At 38.1% G+C, this 20,835-nt stretch overlaps 1 protein-coding gene across 1 annotated transcript; it reads left to right on the top strand.

Moving 5' to 3' along the window:
- Window position 1: 1 nt before the first annotated feature.
- LOC129279342 (integrator complex subunit 4-like) lies at window positions 2–19,356 on the top strand. Its single transcript, XM_064111665.1, has 18 exons — window positions 2–169; window positions 1,981–2,134; window positions 3,130–3,285; window positions 3,901–4,007; window positions 5,154–5,360; window positions 6,157–6,492; window positions 7,118–7,292; window positions 7,966–8,171; window positions 8,584–8,726; window positions 9,680–9,795; window positions 10,304–10,437; window positions 10,898–11,061; window positions 12,552–12,645; window positions 13,371–13,454; window positions 15,218–15,423; window positions 15,719–16,016; window positions 17,716–17,836; window positions 18,037–19,356. The coding sequence occupies exons 1-18, from the start codon at window positions 116–118 to the stop codon at window positions 18,198–18,200; spliced, it is 2,919 nt and encodes a 972-aa protein (XP_063967735.1). The 5' UTR covers window positions 2–115; the 3' UTR covers window positions 18,201–19,356.
- The last annotated feature ends 1,479 nt before the right edge of the window (window positions 19,357–20,835 follow it).

The raw sequence follows: 20,835 nt of genomic DNA, 5'->3' as shown, positions 1-20,835 counted from the left end.
CGTGAGCGACTGAGGGCGTTAATTCAATTTCAGAAAACTGAATGGACAGCAAAGTGAAAGGAGGTCCTTGAAAATATTGACTTTTCCTACATTTATGTGACTTTCTCACCACAGAATGGCAGCTCATCTGAAGAAACGTGCATATGAGGAGTTTAGCCAAATAATTCAGGTATGAAAATTTACCCGCCTTTATCTATAAATATCGAAAAAAGTTTGTGACAACATGGATCTGAATGAACTTGTTTTGTTCGGTCCCACATATTGAGATTATTGTGGGATCTAACTCGACTTGAATTGTATTGCATTGAACTGAATAACTTTATTGTCCATAAAGCCTTTTTAAAGGATTTTTCTCACCGGCTTACACACATGGAGATACAATGTACAAATGAAACTGAAATTGAAAATAATCTAAAGGGGAAGTTCATGTTGACACAATTTTACGTTAATAATAGAAAAATAATTAATAATAATATTCTGGGGAGGAAAATCGGCCTTGTCATGAAATTTGTCACCTCTCTTCTTGTGTGTGTGCGCTCGTTGTGTACATAGTCAATGGGAGTGGAAAGAAGAAGTCACCGCCGTTGACGAAATAAACGGTAGTGAATGGACTGGTGACATAAACCACGATAATCATGATAATGCTGGAAAATCCATCATTCATCAAACATGTCAAAAGATTATCATTAAAAGTAGACAAATTTAATTTTCTGATTTGTGTTGTGCATTGTGTTGTATGCGAGCAGCTTTCCACTAGCCCTTCTTGAATTGAAATTATCAATGAAACATAATTTTCTATTATTAAAGAAAATGATGGCTTTTAACTTAAATAATTAAGTTCAAGTATATCTATATCAACAGACAAATTAATTCACATCGCACCAGCCCCTAAGATAATTTTGAGTCATGAACCTCTACAATCTTGAAATATATGCATAAAAATTTGAAGGGGTCTACATGCATGATAGGGCAGCTGCCTAACCTTGAGGACTCTGTGATGATATTTTAAAATATTTTTACATAGTCATATATCTATATTTTACATTAGCCAGGAGTGAGGAGGCTCCTAGAGAGCACTCATTCAATGAACAAGGTTATGATATAACCTTGTTCTCAGTTATATCTCCATGTGTGGCAAAATAAGGGTGGCAATGTTTGGCTTATTTTCTCTAGTTTAAGGGACAAATGCTTGATTTTTTTACACCGACAGTTTCCATTACACCTATTCGTCATACAACTTGGCCCTTAAGTAAATTTGATTCTTTGAATTATTTTTTTCTTAATTAAAAATAGAGATAAAAAATGAAAATTTTCTTGCCATATTACTTTCCACCAATAGAGGGCGTACACAAAAATATGCCAAAAATTCACGTTTTTGAGCGCTCTAGTGAATACAAAAATTATTCCCAAGTTACTAATGAAAAATAAATTGCAACTGTATGAAAATTAGTAATTTTGGTCACAAAAGTGACATTTTAATGATTTTTGAAAGTGTGTGCTCTGTACAGCATTGGCATGCCATAGTCCTACCTGTAGATTCCCCACAGGCAGGGTGGTTGCAGTGAACAAGTGCTAGAGAGTACAAATAATTCACTAACATGTGCTTACTCTCCACAGAGCCAGGGATTGCGTCCCATTCATGTGCATGTAGTCGTGTACTGCAAAAAAACCTGAAATTTTCGCCCCCAAGATTTCTACTTTTCTTCTAAAAGATCTAGCCCTAAATCATGTAAAAAAAGGGATACATCTTCATTTCCGACATTGATATGACATTGATTTCATTTTTGATCTAGAATTCATTAAAAAAACAGAAAAAATATTATAAAAAGACGGGGAAAACATGCCGCGATGTTTATGTCATTATCTTGTTTCTTTTTGTTCTTTGCCAAGGTACGTGACGCATATCCTCCTGTCTTGGTCGGTTTGAATTCCTTTTTAGATTTGATAAGAACTTACATTTTTCTTCTCATTGTTAAACAGGATGAGCCGAAGGCACCTCCGATTAAGGTGAGACTTGTAGCCCGACCTCAGGTGACCCAGGTCACCCTTGATCTGAGGGCTGGTAATTCCAGAGAGGCCCTTACTCAGCTGCTTGATCTAGAGAACCAGCTACCAGTCGGTCAAGATGCGGCAGGTACGTTAGACGATGGGCGCTGGTGTTGGTGATTTTGAATTGATTTGAGTTGGTTTTTCTTTTCTAATTTGATGTTCATTTTATTTCAATTATTTTGTTTACAGCATTTGGATTTTTGTTTGATTCTGAGTTTGATTTGATTTGATGTAGACTTTCACTGACGGTGACTTTGACTTTGATTTCGATTATGATTTTCAAATTTGAATTTGAATTTGAAATTGAAATTGAACTTAGATTTGAATGTGACTTTGAAGTCAAATCTGAATTTGAATTTGGATTTGATATTGATATTAATTTTGATTTGATCTGATGTATTCAGTTTCCTACATGAATGAAAACATGTATAATTTACATTTTGCAAAGTGTAATAAAAAGAGATACATTCACATGTACATGTACCGGTATGCAGAATTGATAGGAGTAAGTGGAAGCATCTACTATCAAAGAGCTTAGCTTGTGTGATGGAGATAATGACAGTGATAATCACAGGTATAAATTCATAATGATACATGTGCAGAAGAATAAATCAACTTCTTTAAGCATTTTGATATGCCCATGTTCATGCAAGTGTGCTTTCAAATGTAAATTTAATAAAAGTTTTGAGGTATTTTGTGAAGGTATTGAGTATCTACTCGAGCCCGTTTCATAAAACTTGTTACAATAACAAATTTGCAATAACAGTTAAAAGCTAGCGAAATCCTTCCAGTTGATTGGTTGATGGTTAAATTTGTTATAGAAATGTTTGTATTTGTTATTATAACAAGTCTATTTGAAACGGAACCCAGGTCTGGCAAAGTCTGGTCCACAATTTTGGGCCAGCTTCCATAATGAGTGGTTGTATATGTGGTAATGGCAAGTGATGTTCATAGCGTTAATAATGATAATCATAAAAAAATGCATTTCAATAGCACATATTTCATGGCCATGTTCAAAAGTGATTTTTAAGATGAAAATGACAAAATTGTCAAATACCTCAATTTATTTCTTCCACCCAGAGAGTATTATCAACACTCTTTTTGAGCACTACAGCAAAGAGGAAGGAGCTCATGTAAGGTCAAAGGTCATTGAATTATTGGGTCGAATTGCCAGACTCCCGGGTGTGAACGCTGTGGGCATCGCCAATGACCTGATGACGCTCTTAGCCACTGAAGGTGAGATGAAAGCTTTGTTGAAGGAGGGGTATTTAAATTTCCTGGAAGGTCTGGGTCTTCAATCCCATTGCAGCATTTGCATCCTTTTGCATAATATTAGTCTAAATTTGCCACTCTCCACCCAGGTGTTGTAAATGGGTACCCTATTGGAATAATTTCCTTGGAATTCTCAAGTGCCTGATGAGAATACTGTAGCTATGCTTAATGCTAAGCTACTTTTATGGTATGCAGTGCTTAGAAAAATTTGGATTTAAAAAGTACCATGAATTTTGTGTGTTATGTAAAGTATCATCACATTTTAGTCTGACCAATGCTCATTGTGTTGTCAACCAACCATAAGATTTGGGCTGAAAGCCAAAGGTAATTGATTTTTCATGTTCCACATCTGATATTCAAGTGTACAGTACCGAGAATTCAATTTCTGTTTAAAAAAAAAAACGACAACTTGAAGAAAGAGTTTATGCACTCATATTGCATGGTCAGCAAATGTGTGCATGGATGATGAATTTTACAAGTGCTTATTTCAGACTAGACAAGGCCCAAGGATATGGTATTTGATTGTTGTTTCAAGAATTACATGTCCATGTCGATTCCATCCTTGGTTTTGTCATACAGGTTCTCACAAGGTCAAAGGTCAAATATTTACCACACTCACTGTGATTGGACGGAGCCTTCCTCTGACCTCCGATCTCCATCGTCAGCTTCTGCAACTTGCTCAAAAAGTAAGTACATGTACATTGTATACCAACTGCAAAACATGTTATGCTCCTATGTGGTGCTGTAGGAGTTCAGTTGAAAATGATAACAAGATTTCCATCTTATCTGGCAACTTGCCAGGTAAGGAAAATAGGATAAGATGAAGAGGACAAGAACCCACTTGTCGAAACTTCGAGTTTGGGTTGTCCTTTTCATCAGGACCAACACTTGCCCAAGAAAGGTGCATGGTGTACCATGAAACCTACTACACTGTTCTTCTTCGCCATGGAAACCTTCAGAAGTTACATGAAGGAAGATATTTTATTCGTCTTAAGTTTTGTGAATATGACGTAATTCAAGCATGAAAAATTTCAATATTAACAAAGAGCAACATGATAACATTGTGGAAAGCATTGAAAGAGAGATGATTGATACACATCTGACAAAACTCAAATACACACACACACACACCATACGGAGGGATGCCACTTTTTAGACTAAATTCGTTATTTAGATTTTTTCTACATAATTTCAGCCATAGAAATCACCTTTTTCATGTACTTGTAGGAAAGGGAGTCATTCTAGATGATTTTCAGATTTTGTTTTGTCCAGCCTTAATAGCATCCCTCCTTTCAGAGCAGGGTTGTAAGGTGAGAGTCCCATTTATACCATAAGATGTTACTTCAAAAAATAACTTAAGGTTGTGAGAATGGCAGATGACGGAAGAGTTAGATTTTGTGAGATTGGATGAATACCCCGAAGAAGAATTGTCGAACAGTTCAGATGTCACAGTTTGAAGTGGGCAAAGAGTATATAGATGAAATGAGGATGGTTGACATTCTTGACAATTTGACTCTCTGTCACCTACTTGACTGTCAATTTCCACTAAATATTCATCTTATATGCTGAACGACGCACCTCCTTGATATTATCCTTACCACAATGCAATCATTAGGAACCATCTGAGCCATTATGTATTAATCCAGTCCTCGATCAATACTGTCCAACACCTCTGATTCCAAACTAATTCTTTGTACCATTTCATGTTTCCTTTGCTACCACTGTTACCATGTAACCATTTCACTGTTTCATCAGATTCAAAATGCATTTTTTTAAATGTTTGAATGAATATATTTCCTTAATTTTACTTTCTTAATCTATTCCACTTGAAGCATTTAACCGACTCAAACCACGCAGTACGATGTGCTACCTTGAGCATGATTGGCCAGCTTGGTATGTGCGATGTCAAATCGGTGGCGTCGTCGTCGTCCTCGGGAAAGAGTAGCAAGGAACGTCGCAAAGGCAATGTACAAAGGATGCTGGGAGATTTTACAAGCGATAGGGACGCAAGGGTCAGGGAAGCTGCTTTCCAAGCTATGGTAAGGACATTTATGAGGTTGTTTGTTGAATGCAAGGTGTACATGTACTTCGGCTATGATGAGAAAGATTGTTTTGGTTTGTCTGCATGATAAAGTAAAATGTTAAATATGGTGATATTGAATTACAGTTGATAGGGAGTTTTCGCCCCATGATGCACGACAGATTCAGGAACACATAAAATGTATTGTCAAATGCCCTTTTATGACAATGACAACCAAGAAGTCTTTGTCAAAAATTGAAAATTGGTGAATCAAAAGAGCAATTTTGTCCTGGACTCTGGAATACAGCTTATTTGCAATTTTTCGCCGGCACTGAAACTTAGGACGATACTACTGTTTCGCTTCAATTTTAACAAAGACCTCCCAGCTGTTCATTGTCATTAGACGGGCATTCTCAATATGTTTACTGTGTTCTTGAATCTGTCGTTTTGAGAGATTGCTTCTTGTGAACAATATTTGGAGGTTATTTTATCGTTTGAAAGAAGTATGTTGGAGGAGTGATTGATTTCTTTGCTATCAAAAGACAATGAATTGTATTATTAGTTTTACTTTAAATGTATGGTAATCAAATGAGCATGTTGCTGTATCTGTAAAGCACTTACAGATTTCATTCTGATGTATTAAGTGCTACATGTATATGAAAGCCGAATATTATTACTGTTATTATCGAGGCAAATTTTCCTTAATTGGTCTCGGTATTGCGCTGCTGGTTAAGTGTAAAGAAGCTCATATTTGTTCATGCTTGCCTACCATTTCAGCACTTGATCATTCTCATGTAAACTCTCTCCCTTCACAGTTTTCCCTACACCTGCGAGGGCAGAAACTAGACCTAGACCTCTACCAGCAATCCATCAAATCCTTGACGGATGATCATGAAGGGGTCCGACTGGTTGCACTCAAACTAGTCTGGGTCCTGAGTCAGGTCTACCCTGACGAGCCCGTTGTGGTTCCTGGAACCACGGAGGAGACCCTGAGGCTTGTCGATGATGGTTTTGCCAAGATCTGCGAGATGGTGACGGATTCCTCAACCAAGGTTCGAGCGGAAGCAGCGGGTCTCCTGGGCTCGTTGCATTCCGTCAGTACCAGGTTTCTTGAGCAGACTCTGGATAAGAAATTAATGTCAGGACTCAGGGTGAGATATTAAAGGGTCAAGTCAACCAGGGTCTTAGTGCATAAATATCAAATTTTTGGTAACTTTGCCATCAGTCATATCTGCCGGGGAAACTATTGAGCATCATGTTAGTTTCCATCAAAAGCAATGTTTATAGGCAGGTTTGATGTAATGGGATCTCCGGCATCATCCTGAGCATTATGCATTTGGTCTCATCTTCACTGTTCAAATTTCGCCAATTTCAGGCCTCAGATTGCTATATTTTTAGGGCAAGGCCACTTTTATGTAGGACATATTTCTGTATTACAGTACGAATGAGAAAAATTCAAAACAGCAGAAAAAATATCCAAGGCCAATGAGAAGGTCAGTGAGGCAAAAGATAGTGCATCCAAGACTGGCCAAATAAGATCGTTTCAGATTATCATATTAATGAAATCTAACCCATTGCGTGTTTGGTATAGTGCGTTTTCCTCCGGTTACATAGTGCCTCACAATTTGCTCCACTAGATAATACATGTTCATCGACTCAGCCTTTCTCCAAAAGAGACCAGTTGAGCAATGAACTGTCAAAGATCATTGAAAAATCGATAGGCATCCAAGAGTTTCTTGAATATTCATCATCATCAATGTACTACTGCTTTTTCAGAAAAAGAAAACTGCGCATGAAAGACAGAAGGAGCAGTTCACATCAGGGGAGTGGTCGACTGGTAAGAAATGGGCCGATGACAAGCCGCAGGAGGACGTGGACCCTGAATCTGTGAGCCTGATAACGTCTGGGGCTTGTGGGGCCTTCGTCCACGGTCTCGAGGATGAATATTTAGGTAAGATTGAGGAGATGGAGGAGAGGATGTTGATGATGATGGTGACAATCTTGTTGATGATTTTGGGGATGATGAAGGTGGTGGGGATGATGGTGTTCATGATGATGATGATGTTGACGGTGATGATGATAATGGTGATGATGATGGTGGTGCTGATGATGATGTTGATGATGATAATGGTGATGATGATGGTGATGATGGTTGTGATTATGATGATGATAATGATGATTATGGTGGTGATGATGATGATGATGGTGATGATGGTGGCGACTATGGTGGTGGTGATGATGATGATGATGATGATAATGGTGATGGTGGTGGTGGTGATGATGATGGTGATGATGATGATGATGATGATGATGATGGTGGTGGTGGTGGTGGTGGTAGTGGTGATAATAGTGATGAGGATGAAGACGATGATCATATTTAGGCAAGGTTAATGATGATCATGATGATGTTGATGGAGCTTATTAAGGCTAAGTAATAACAAGCCTCCAGACTGAGGTTTACCTTTATAAATAATGTATTGAATAATTTCCACACTTTTGGGGTTTGAGGAGGGCATTGAGTACTGTAACTTCTTTCAGTGTTGTGTAATTATTCATTACTATTGTTATTAATGCTATTATCAGGATTTAATGCATTTATCTTTTTGTTCGTTTTCTCACATCAGAGGTCAGATCCACTGCTTTAGACTCCCTCTGTGAGCTTGCATTCCAGTCGCCATCCTTTGCCATCCTCTCCCTCGACTTCCTCGTCGACATGTTCAATGACGAGATCGAGAGTGTCCGTCTGAACGCCATCCACAGTCTACGAAAGATCAACCATCACATCAAATTAAGAGAAGACCAGCTTGAGATTATTTTGAATGTTCTTGATGTGAGTTTAGAACATCTGATTTTTCATAGCAGTGTTTTATATTTCATTGTATTGTGCTTTACAGATTTTGTCGCCTCTCATTATACTTTTAAACATTCACATATTTGTTCCTTCTTACTGTAAACATGGTATTATGGAATATTCTACATAATGCATTTTTTTTCCATTTCTGTCCTTTTCTTTTTGTAATAAGCATAATTAAAATGTTATTTTCCAGATATATACTTAGCAAGATAGTTCCCAGCAAAAGAAAGAAGAAAGAATACATGATGAAAAAATATGAAACAAAGATACAAATGCAATAACCATCAATATACATGTGTAAAATGTAGACAGTTCTATCAATTAGAACTACCATAAATTTAGTACATTACACAACATTTTATTTGTTTGTTTTTTATGTTGTTTATAGGATTCCTCCAAGGAAGTGAGGGAGGCTCTGCATGAGCTGCTGTCATCCATTGCCATGGTAACCAAGTCCTGCCTCCACAAGGCTCTAATGTTCCTCATCAGAAATCTCAGCAAGTACCCCCATGATAGGCTCTCAATATGGAAGTAAGTTTCCTGGTACAATTTTACTGGAGAGAGACAAGTGTTCTTTAAATGAACATACAGGCCCGTATTCTGAAGTCAGGTTTAACGTAGACCACGGTCTAACTCTGTACTAAAATTATGGGAAGCCAAAAAACAAAAAAATAAGTTTATATTTTATATTTCTTATGTTTAATATTTTGGTTCTTTTTCTTTCATAATGAAGAAAATACTTCAGTTATCATTCCCAGACAATTATGAACAATTTGGGTATCATATGAATTAATAAATTGAATGTTTACTGTTAGGGATTCGTGCCCCGATTGGCTCTCCATTCTTAAACCACAACTTAAAACCAGGGTTTAATTTAAACCCGACTTCAGAATACGGGCCACAGTAGACTTTGAATAACTACATGTAGACCTTCTAAAAATCAAACAATCGGCTAACTCAAAGCCTTATTACAGACCAGGGGCCCGTTGCAGAAAGAGTTGCGATCAAACCCAACTCAAACATTCTTACGCAACTTAATTTTCAGCCAATGAAGCACCCGTGTTACTGGAAAACCCTGGTAAATTTTTTGGTCAGGGAAAAGTTAGGGAATTTGGAAAATTTGTGAAAAGTAATGGAATTGCATTTACCTCTTGGCTATGGCAGCTTTCCAGTTTGTCATGTCTCGCAACTCTCATACTTTGTGATCATACTCTGCTATCATAATTGTTGTTCACGATTTCCATTTTTCCCAGTTTTGTGGCATCCCAAATTCTACATAAATCCCGGGACGTCATGGGAAGTCATGGAAAGCAGTAATTTAGTCATGGAAAAGTCATGGAATTCTGTTTTCAAATTTCCGTGGGAACCATGTATTATGTTAATATCAATGGCATACATGTACCTTCAGTTGGTGTCGTTAATGAGATTGTAGCATCAGGTTAAGATTCTTAACTGAATTCTTTATTCATTCTTTCCAAACATAGCTGTTTGAAGAACCTAGGTACCGCCCACCCAGACCTGACCTTAGCCTTGGTACCAGACCTCCTAGGCACTCATCCTTACTTTGATACACCAGAACCAGACATGGACGACCCGGCCTGTATCCTTGAGTTAGTGTGTGAAATGAATTTTTGTGTAGAAAAAAAAATCCATGTATACACTGTCTTGGTATTACGTTTTTTTCTTCAGACTGTTGAAGCATAAGACCTGGCCTGGGGTGCGGAGGGGTTTGGAAAGCTTTGCAAAGTAACACTTGACTTAAAAAAACTGAAGTTTAAACCCAAAGCCAAGATTTTTTTTTTGCATGATAATAAAGTCAATAGACTTTATTTAAAATAATGTTGTTAAAGTAAAAAAAAAAATTCTAGAAAGGATTATTAACAAGATAAAGAGGCCTTCAAGAGTATCTTTAGCTGGTCCACAAATGCAGCCATCTCCAGGGATGTAGATAGGTTGTTCCATTTCTTAGCAGCTACAACTGTTAAAAAGATGTCACCTGTATGTTTCCTGGCCAGTTAGATTAATCAAACTGGTTAAAAATGTAGGTATTTGAATAAACCATTTCCAATTCCATATTCCACTGTGACCTTGACTAATGTTTCACCCAGACATTGCTGTGATGATAATGATCCTCAACTCTGCAGTCAACTCCCCTACCATGTCCGCCCTGTTTCCAGAGTACACCTTCAGACATTATACCTATCTGAGGGACTCCCTACCACACCTTGTACCTGAAGTAGAGGTACACTACAGATAGTATTCTTAGTTGATGATGATGTTGTTGATATCAACTTGATAATGATGTTGATGATTATCATTGTGGCAATAATAATTCCATTGTAAATGTTCAGAGTTTTGATAATAATTATTGTGATGAAATTCTAGCATTATGGTGTTTATGTCATTGGTAATATTAGTACTGATTAAAATTTGTGTTGACAAGTGATGATTGTGTTGAGGATTACGGTGAAGCTGTCCGGACACACCACTCTGGTATGCTGTTCAAACTATTAGAACCATGCTAGCAGTCATCCATTTGACCCTGAAATATAGAAACTGTATTTTTAGATTCAGCTACAATCTCGTTACAGCTTATCAGTATCAGCAGTATGTATATTCACAGTTAACCTGAATGCCGGAGAATGTCCACCTTTTGATTTTATTTATTTATTTTTGTATTTGTTCTTTCCTTCATTTCCTAGAACCTTCAACCAGCCCAGAGACAGTGTCTTTCTAACAGAGGAGACAGTATGGCTGACAGGCAGACCAATCCTCAAGACTTCTTACAACAGACCTTAGATAAACTCAAGGGTCTCGATAGTCTGTCTAACTCTGCTGCCATCAACATCATGCAGCTCACTGTACAGTAAGTGCACTGTGGATTTAAGGTGTGGAAAGGCTAGAAAAAACAAGTGAGATTTTTAAAATCCAGTGCACAGTATGCGACGCATTGCACTAGATCCAACTGCAGCAAAATTGCGGAATGTGCGTCAACCTACAACACGTGCAACTGCGATCCTATTTGTTGCAGCAGGATCTCATACCAAATCTCGGATAATTTATATGTCAAATTTTCCTGTGATTCTCCTGCGATTTTGATCATTCAGCCAATTAGATGAGTCCTTGACGATGACATCCCAACCAATTTACTAGCTGCTGCAGTGCAGACGACATGCGCATAAAAGGGGGAGATGCGGCGCATTGCAGAGTTGTTGCAATGTGTGCACTGGCATGCGATTTGATTGCACTGAGATGCAATTCGCAAGTTGTTGCAATCAGATCTTAGTGCAATCGAACCGCATAGTGTGCGCTGGGTTTAAAGCACCTTTTCAAAAGTAAGAGCTGAATCTTTCCCGCAGGGAACTCGCAAACAGATTTTCAATACCAATTCCTCACATTTTATGGTAAATGATAGGGATTTGTTTTACCTGATTGCTAAGAAAGCATGAATGCTTGTAAGCAAGCAACCACAGGACCAATGGCTTAAGGTCCTATCCGATGGACCTAGTAACGAGGATTAATGCCTTGCCAGAGGGCACTAGCGCACCATGTGGGAATCGAACCCAGGTCACCTGAATTCGAAACCCCTGCTCTACCAACTGAGCTATCGCGCCTCCCTAAAAAATAACAATGTATAAAGCGACAGGGGAACTGAAAAAATGTATACGTGGCCTTTACGATGGAAGTTCTGCTTAAAGACACGGCAGACATTTGACAAGAGGCCTTTATAACAGACAGAAAAGGAGAGCATGAGAGGTGAAACATTGTAAATGCGGAAAAAGAGATGAGAGCAGAATAGGAGAACAGTTAGAGAGGATAGAAAAAAAAACAACAACATAAAGCGAAGAAAGAGGAAAGAAATAGAGAATGATGAAAGAGAGAAGGAAAGAGTAGGAAATAATAATGTCTTCTACAATTCGTTGTGTTGGTGCAGGAACGCCCTTAGCACCACATTTCCATGCACCTCACCGGTGGAGAAACGCCTATACGCTTTGCCCCTATGCCTGCTACTAAGGGTTTTTCACACAACAAATTAAAAATGGGAGAATCTCATATGGCATGAGATATTACAATTACATGTAGCTATGGAAATGCAAAGTCAAGGGATTTATAAAAAAAAAAACATAAATTATGAATTGATGTAACAAGTGACATATTCATTTGTTTGTTTATTCAATTTTTAATTCTATTCTGTGCCTTCCTGATTGGATAGAAAATATATATATATATTTTTTTACTTTTGATATTATGAATGTGTTGTAATGATAACAACAGTGCCTTGAGCAATCTGCAGTTTTGATACATGAGCTCTATAAGTTGCATTGTATTATTATTATTTATCAATTGTTTCCTCAGGGATTTACAACGTATTAGTGAGTTAGAACCCAAGATAACAGCTACTGCCCAGTTATATTCCATGTACATCGACTGTCAACTCACTCTAGCAAAGGTAATATAAAATTTCTTCTATAGAAATAGGAATTAATGAACGAAGGAGACCCCACCGTGAGCTGTTAAGCTGAAAATTGATTGCGGCCTCACAAAAATTATGAGTCTATGGTGGAATTACGAGTCTAGAGTTGAACCATGTGCAAAAAATTACAACTGTTTGTTAATATGGATTTGTCTTTTATTTTCTGTTGTGTAGTACATGAACTCCAAGATATCATTGAAAAAAGTTCATCTTAAAGCTAATGATATTGTGGTCTCAATACATTGTCATGTGACTGGAGAGAAGAACCAGATTTTACATCACAAATAGGAGTACATAATAACCCGTTGATCAGGGATGGAGTCAAGGTCTGGAGGAAATCCTTCCCCCAACGACTCTGTACACCCGACTTGGGCCGAGGCCAAGCCAAGGCCAGCAAAATGTGGCCTCTGAGCTGGCCTTGACTCCATCCATACCATGGATGACCCAGTAAGCAAGAAAATCAACGCAGCTGTCCGTCATGGGGCTGTCTCGTAAAGCTGTTTGTACGTCACGAGCAACTTTACGAACGACCGGTGATCCATTCTTGTGGTAAATGAAACACAGTGAATTCCCACTGACTTTGATTTAACTTCTGAGACAGGATCACCAGTCAGTTGCTCATAACTTACAAACAGCTTTATGATACCCCATCTAAGGTCTATCAGATTGAATAATGTTTACTCTGTGTTTTATGTTTGTAGGCGTTGAGCGGTGATCATTGGAACGTCCCAGCCATGCTTTGCCCTCAGCAGAGCGCTGAGACTGCTCTTGCTGCTTCAGAAAGGGTAGGTAGCAAAATATAACACTTCGAATCTTTCTCAGATTTGTCCTTTTTTGGCTATACATCTACTGGACCACGGTTAATGCTTCCTTTCTTTCTTTCATTTTCATTTCACAAAGTGTGTAAAAGTAAGTAGACAAAGTGCACATTATACCATCTTGACATAAGAATGAATGACAATTAGACCAAGTGAATATTAGACTATTATAGACTATATTAGACGGGCACGTCTTGGTCTAGTGGTTCTGACTCTCGCCTTTCAAACGGAGGGCCGTGGGTTCGATTCCTAGCCGTGGCATGTTTTCCTTCAGCAAGAAATTTGTCCACACTGTGCTGCACTCAACCCAGGTGAGGTAAATGGGTACCGGCAGGAAATAATTCCTCAAAAAGCTGTGTGCACTTGTATCAGTAGCCTAGCTTAGCCGGGTAATACTACTAGCAGGGCCTGCTGGGAGAACAGTTTTCGGAACTGAAGTGGCTACCCTGGGTAAATACATGTATGCCATTATTATCATTGTTATCATTATTATACTAGAAATTGATTGACCAAGTGGTAACTAGACCAGGTTGGTTCAGTCATCATGTCACTGGACAAACTGAGAATTAGACCATCTGCTAGCCTTCCTGAAGGCATCAACAGTTGTATATCTGTTGGATCTTTAAAATTTCTGCTTAAAAAAAAAAACTTTGGTTTTCTTTGTTGCTCTCTTTGTGCCTTGAGCATGCTTTACATTATTATAATTATGGTTATTATTATTGTTGTTGTCATTGTCGTTGTTATCAGTATTATTATCATCATCATTATTAAAGGTCAAGTCCACCTGGGAAAAATGTTATTTTGAATCAACAGAGAAAAATCAGACTAGCATAGTGCTGAAAAGTTCATCAAAATTGGATGTAAAATAAGAAAGTTATGACATTTTAAAGTTTTGCTTATTTTTCACAAAACAGTGATATGCACAACTCAGTGACATGCAGATGAGACAGACGATGATCTCCCTCACTCACTATTTCTTTTTTTGTTTATTGTTTGAACTATACAATTATTTAAGTTTTTACAGATTTGACAATAAGGACCAACTTGACTGAACCATATAATATCAAACAATGCTAATTCCACATGTTCAAGGAGGAATTAATCGTTGTTTCCTTTAAAGTGGATATGAGACCAAGTGATGGATGGGCCAAGAGATAGACCAAGCGGCTTTAGCCCTGATGTTAGTCGGAGAGATAGACCATCTGCTAGTAGACCAAGTTAATAGAACCCTTGCATTTGTAGGCCTACCTCTCCCAGGACTGACCAATGTCTATTAATCTTGATCATTTATATGACACCTAGCTAGATCCTTGTCACTTGATTGGTTGTTTGATATCGATCATTCAGCCCATTTTACAATGATATCAGCCTTGCAATTTTGGATCCATTCATCGTGCAATCCATACGATTTTGTCCATTGCAAACGCGCACCGAAACAGGAGGCACCACAGAACTACTCGTGTTTGAAGCGCACATGTTGTATGTACATGTACGTGATAATCAGCAGACCGAGCTCGCACTGCACGACCATATTTTGCATTAAAAATTCCTTTATTTCATATGAAAAAGAATAGATTTTTAGATGTAGTATAAACCAAATAACAAATGTTCTTTTCATTCGTGCAATGGACAAAATAGTTCATATGATGAAAGATTAAATGAATGATCCAAGTTTTCTTTCCATTGCACTCATGAACATTCATTATTTGTTTATAATTTCATACATGTAGGTGATAGAACTTAGCTACAGACTTCAGCATCTTTACGTCGGTTGCAGCGAGTCCGAGCTTGCCATGGTGCAACAACTCCGACTTCGGGCATGGGCCCTGCAACTCGTGGTACAGCTCAGGGGGAGCAGTAGCAACAGTGGTAGCAGTGGTAGCTCGTCCAGTCATCTGGCACAGAAGTTCCTGACGAGAGCATCAGCAATGCAAGAGTGAGTTCTTGATAGGCACATTTCCGAAATGATTTTGAAGTGAAAATTGTGACATGCTTATGAAGCTGAGGTAATTCATGTAGATTAGATTATTTGACTGAGATGTGAGACAATATTTGTTTTGTAATAAATTTTGCTTTTCATCATAGAAGCTGCTTGGATTAAGTGTTTCTGTATGAGCAGAAATTATTGCTATTAGGATTGCGTTTTGGAAGTGTAACTTTTTCAGGAAAAAATTCAAGACATATTTTGTTCTGCAGTAAGTTGAAACTAACATTGTACAATTCTCTTGCAGACACTTCTCATCAGCGACCATCACACCAGATTCATTCACACATGCCGTCTTCACTCAGGTTCTGAAGCTGTCAGCGGCGAGGCACGGCATCCTCACCAAATTCCTCCAGCCTCTCCTCCTTCACAACCGGGCTCCTGTCTTGAGCCTCGCCAACACGATCAGCCGTGTCTCGGCGGTGATCCGCGAGCCTGCGGGCGGGAGCGACAATCCCCTGCGATTCACCGCGGGACTCACTCTCGGTCTATTCGTGGACGCGGAGCTGGAGAATGTGCGTGACTTGGAACGGGTTAGAATTCAGGTGAGAACGACGACTAGCAAATCATCACCTGAGAATCAGAAGGGCGCTATTGAAGTCAGAGATGTACCATTGAGAACCAGAAGGCCACTATTACCAATGCCATTGTACAGCAATAGCACCCTTCTGGTTCTCAACGGAACATGTTTCAGCTGCAGTAATGCCCTTCTGGCTCTCAACTGACGAATTATTGAAGTCATGTCTAAAGGCTCTTTGGTAATAGCACTGAATGCCCTTTGATAGATGAAAATAGATATGAAGATCTGAGGTTCATAACACAATGCATAGCAATTCTCGCTACCCCAAATAGGAACAAAAATCTCATAATGCACGAGACGAGATAATTTTCACTCCGTCGGGTCGTCATCACCACTTCCGGTTCAGAGTAATGCATGCTCGCGCGAGGTTCGCAATACTGAGTTTTCCACCACGCTGAAATCGATGCCAATCAGCGTAATATGTACAGATTTTAATACATTTTGTTTAATTTGGTCAGTTTGATTCCATTTGAATTATAAATAAAAATAAAAAATATATTTCACGTGAAAATAATTTTTATTCATGTTTTTATTTGGTTATAAAAAATAAAACAAAAAATGAATATCTTACAATTTTGCATTTAGCGACCGGCCTGATATCACGATCGTATTCGACTAGACGCTAAATATATGCACTACAGCATTCATTCCGTTTACAAAATGGATAAAAAATCAGTTTCGGCAAAAAAAAATCTTAACTGACAGAGGAATACCGTGCAATGGAAAGCGTCGGGCAGAATGAGTGACTTTAGCAGAAAAGGCCGTTAAACTGTATCGTGGAAGAGAGGGTTGTGATCACGAACTTTCCGAGCGAAAGCAACGTTGTGTTGTGGATGACGGCACTGTTGATCTCAATGGCAAAACAGTGCATTGGACTTCCGAACAGGAAGTTGTAATACCGAAAAGCTATCCCATAATGCAATGCGCGTTACAGGGATTTTTCCCGGATCTCAGCGAAATCGCTATTTGGGGTAGCGAGAATTTATTTTTGGACTGATTTGGACAATTGTTCATGCACATTAATCAATGCAATCGATCGTAGAAAGTAGCCCCATGTTACTTTGTGTAATGGAGCCTTGGGGTCTGTATCACAAAGCTTAGCGATTGATCATATTTATGCTTGATTGCACATAATGATCAATATAATTGAGTGTAAAATTCAGCTTTATAATCAAGAGCCATAGCAAGCTTTTTGTTACAGTACCAAAAGCTCAATGATTAAGGGTGTATGTGAGGTTGACTGTATTGTATTTTATGTTATAATTGTATATTTTTGGTATTCGGTGGCCCTTTTTTATAAGCATTGCTTTCTCCAAGGTCTCCTTACCATCATTGCATGAATTTTGTTGTCAATTTGTTTTTAAATTTTTTGACTGGATGGTTAACAAATTTTGAATATTGAAATAAAATGAATTTAATAAAAATCGAAAGTGAAATTAAAAGTGAAAATTAAAAGAGTGAAATTGAAATGGACTTTATGCAGGGAACATTGCCATTATGCAAGATGTTGTAGCTGCAATGCTCCAGGTACATGTAAGTACATGTACATGTATACCCTACAGCACATACCCTACAGTACATGTATACCCTACAAAGACGTGTTAAAATATCAATAAACTATCTTCAAAGACATTTTTAGCAATGAGGATCTTTTTCATCGACAGGTGCGTTTCCCGGACTCCCGAACGCAACTCTTCATCCCTCGTAGCAGTGACTTCAGAATCCTGAGCAATCTTAGACATCGCTTCATGACTGAAATCTACCTATCGCACGGTCTGTGGTCAGGTCAGTTTCACCCTATTTTAACTGTGCTATTTCAGACCAGGCTTTTAATGGGGGCTGTCAATTTGACACACCCCCCTTCCTTCAGAATATACTGTACGTGAATTATTCTATTCTTAGCTTTTAAGGGAGTTGGTTCATGCTAATGAAATTTATACAGAACTCTTATTTCTCCTATCTTTTCCTTTGTTTTAAATCTCCAGAACCAAGTCAGATCGAGGTCAGTATCGTGATGACCCGTGACCTTCATGGATCGGGCCCTTCCACTTCATCAAAAGGGGAGATGTCATCGAGTAGCAGTAGAGGGACCGTGGAGCTGAGTAAACCCGTGAAAGTGTTCTTAATGCCCAAGCCGGCCAAGAGATGATGAGAAATTCACGTTGTTGTATTATGCGAGGTAGCTGTTGATCAGATATGGAGCCATGCCTGAAGTTCTGAGCTCTTAGACTGCAGAAGAAAGCTTATTTTTCTTAATAGATAAAGGGTAATAATAATATAGGTATATATATTTACCCAAGGAAGCCACTTCAGTTCTGAAAACTGTTCTCCCAGCGGGCCCTGCTATTATTATTACCCCGGCTTTAGCTTTAGGGTAGAACATTTTAGTGGTTGGTTTCATGATTCGGTGAAGAAAGTTTAAAACAGGACAAAGTGGCATATTCACTGTTATATGTGTAGGCCTGTATTCTGAATTCCAGTTTACATTAGTCCATGGTATCATTCTGTGTTAAAATTATGGGAAGCCGAAAATTGCATTTATATTTAAATGTTTCCTACCTTTGCTTGGCTCTTTTCTCATGCTCTAATAATGAAGAGAGCTATTTCACTAATTATTCCCAGTCATTCATGGTTGTAAATGGTGGTGATTTTTACCTGATTGCTAGGAAAGCATGAATATTAGTAAGCAAGCAACCAGAGGACCAACTGCTGAAAGGTCCTTTCAGAGGGACCTGGTAATGAGGACAAATGCCTTTATACCAAAAGGCACTGGCGCACCAAGTAGGAATCGAATTCGGGACGCTCGAATCCGAACCCTGGAATCCGAACCCTCCGCTCTAACGACTGAGCTATCTTCTATCAATCTTCAATGGGGGGGGGGGTCATTTTCTAATATCGACTGAATAAGTTATCGATGGTTTATGTGTCAAATGAGATGGCAAAATGAACTTTTACTAATAGAGAAATCTGTTACACTTTTGGCTATCCATAGTTAAACTACACAAGAGCTTAAATTAAACTAGAGTTCAGAATACACTCAGGCTGTAGTCTCACTTTTAATTTTGATTCCATGGGCAGCAATGACCATAAGGCAGAAGTGGAAATTGAGCCATGTTGGACTTTCAAAATTAGTGAATATGAAATTCACAGCTTGTGAAGGATCAGTGTTCTCTCTTTCCATCTTGGGCTAAAAAAGTCCACCAGTATGGCTGGCAACAACTCTAAGTTTGATTTCCCATTCCTTCGGTGAAACACTGTATTATCAGATTTGTTTTATATAATAAAGATGTAATGTAAATATGTGACTATACAGTGTGTATTCTCATTCACTCATTGTTGTCTTTTTTGTTTTTTAATTTTATCTTTTGTTCTCAACCACACAATTCCGTTATAAGAATTGTATTTATTTATAATTTAGAAAAATGAAACATATAGTGAGATGCCCAAAATATTTTTTCTAAGGCCAAGGCCATCTGATGCTAATTATGCTAATTTCTATTAGTTTTTGCTTTCTTAGAATATCCTTCTTTATTCCTGTTGAACCTGGAATAGTGCTTAGAAAATAAGCATGTTTCCATTTATGTAGGTTTACGAAACAGCAGGACCATTTCAAACTCAAAAAGTTGAGTTTGATCCAAAATTGATTTCAAAAATTGTAAGACAGGTGCCAGGTAAATCTGAAATGTGGCTACTTTTATTTCTTCTATTTTGCTAAATGCAGGTCTTTTTGAGGCAACACCCCCCCCCCCCTCCTTTCCCCTAATCAGTAACATGACATTTGCTTGTGCAACAATTGCCCCTCGGGTATAGTTGTGGTAGGGTTATGATGCAAGGCAGATTAGATTGAAGGTTAGGGTTCAGTTTAAAGTTCAGGTTAATGTGTGGCTTAATATTTGCAAGGAGCAATAGTAAGTAGAAAATTTCATGGAAACAGTACTGTCCAACTTTGGCAAAAGGAAGCAAGTGACACTTTAGTCAAATGTGAGTTACTGTTATTTCTGAAACACCCTTTGTATGTTGCACGTTCAGGCAAAATTTAGGGAAGAAATGATCGTTCTATGGAAAGATATTGAAGAAAATATGCTGTTAAATTGCATTGACACCTTTGTATATGATGAACACACATTGCTCATTTACACCAAATTATACTTTTGTAACTTGCTTCCTTTTGCCAAAGTATGGCAGAGTAGCCTCCCAAGCAGATTTTCTCTCCCTCTCTTGTCAGGGGTACCCAGTAATTTATTGTTCATTAGAAAATCTACTTAGTTTAAAAGTGATTGCTTGCAGATCAGTAAAAATAAAAATTGCTTGAAATGTAGAGGGTACCATCATGCCCCCCCCCCCTCCTACCTCCATCTGTCGTTAAGGGTTAATGTATTTTCCAAAATACTTTACTTCAGATTGAATATAAAATTAATTTCACCACTTAGAATTCTTTTCTCAATCGTAAGTCTTTTATTTTTGCCCGTTGCCCCTTAACTCTTTGCACACTGATTCAAATCCAAGAGGACAATTAAGATCATTTTTCTTTCAATATTTTATTTGAATCCTGCTTTTCTAATGCATGTATGATATTGATTTTGCTAGCTTGTGTAATACAAATGTGCAGGAAAAAAAACCTATCAAACCTTTTGTATTGAATTGTAAAAATGTGCAAAATTGCAAGACTTGTATGCATAGGGTAGATGCTATAACTCTTTGTGTGCTGGGCTATGAACCCCTCTGTACTGAATTATTTTCAAGGAAGGAGGGAAACAATGCAGTTTGCTTGACCGTGCTATGTG

Source organism: Lytechinus pictus, chromosome 16 (assembly GCF_037042905.1).
Source record: "Lytechinus pictus isolate F3 Inbred chromosome 16, Lp3.0, whole genome shotgun sequence".
Taxonomy (NCBI): Eukaryota; Metazoa; Echinodermata; class Echinoidea; order Temnopleuroida; family Toxopneustidae; genus Lytechinus; species Lytechinus pictus.
Note: the sequence above shows the minus strand (reverse complement) of the source record. Positions and strands in the feature narration are given on the sequence as shown.

What these genes read in the sequence shown, in the direction of transcription:
- LOC129279342 (XM_064111665.1), top strand. Translation starts at nt 116, where the DNA reads ATGGCAGCTCATCTGAAGAAACGTGCATATGAGGAGTTTAGCCAAATA. An exon ending in AGACATGGACGACCCGGCCT is followed by an intron (nt 9,796 to 10,303) that starts GTATCCTTGAGT and finishes TGTTTCACCCAG; the next exon opens with ACATTGCTGTGATGATAATG. An exon ending in CTCTTGCTGCTTCAGAAAGG is followed by an intron (nt 13,455 to 15,217) that starts GTAGGTAGCAAA and finishes TCATACATGTAG; the next exon opens with GTGATAGAACTTAGCTACAG.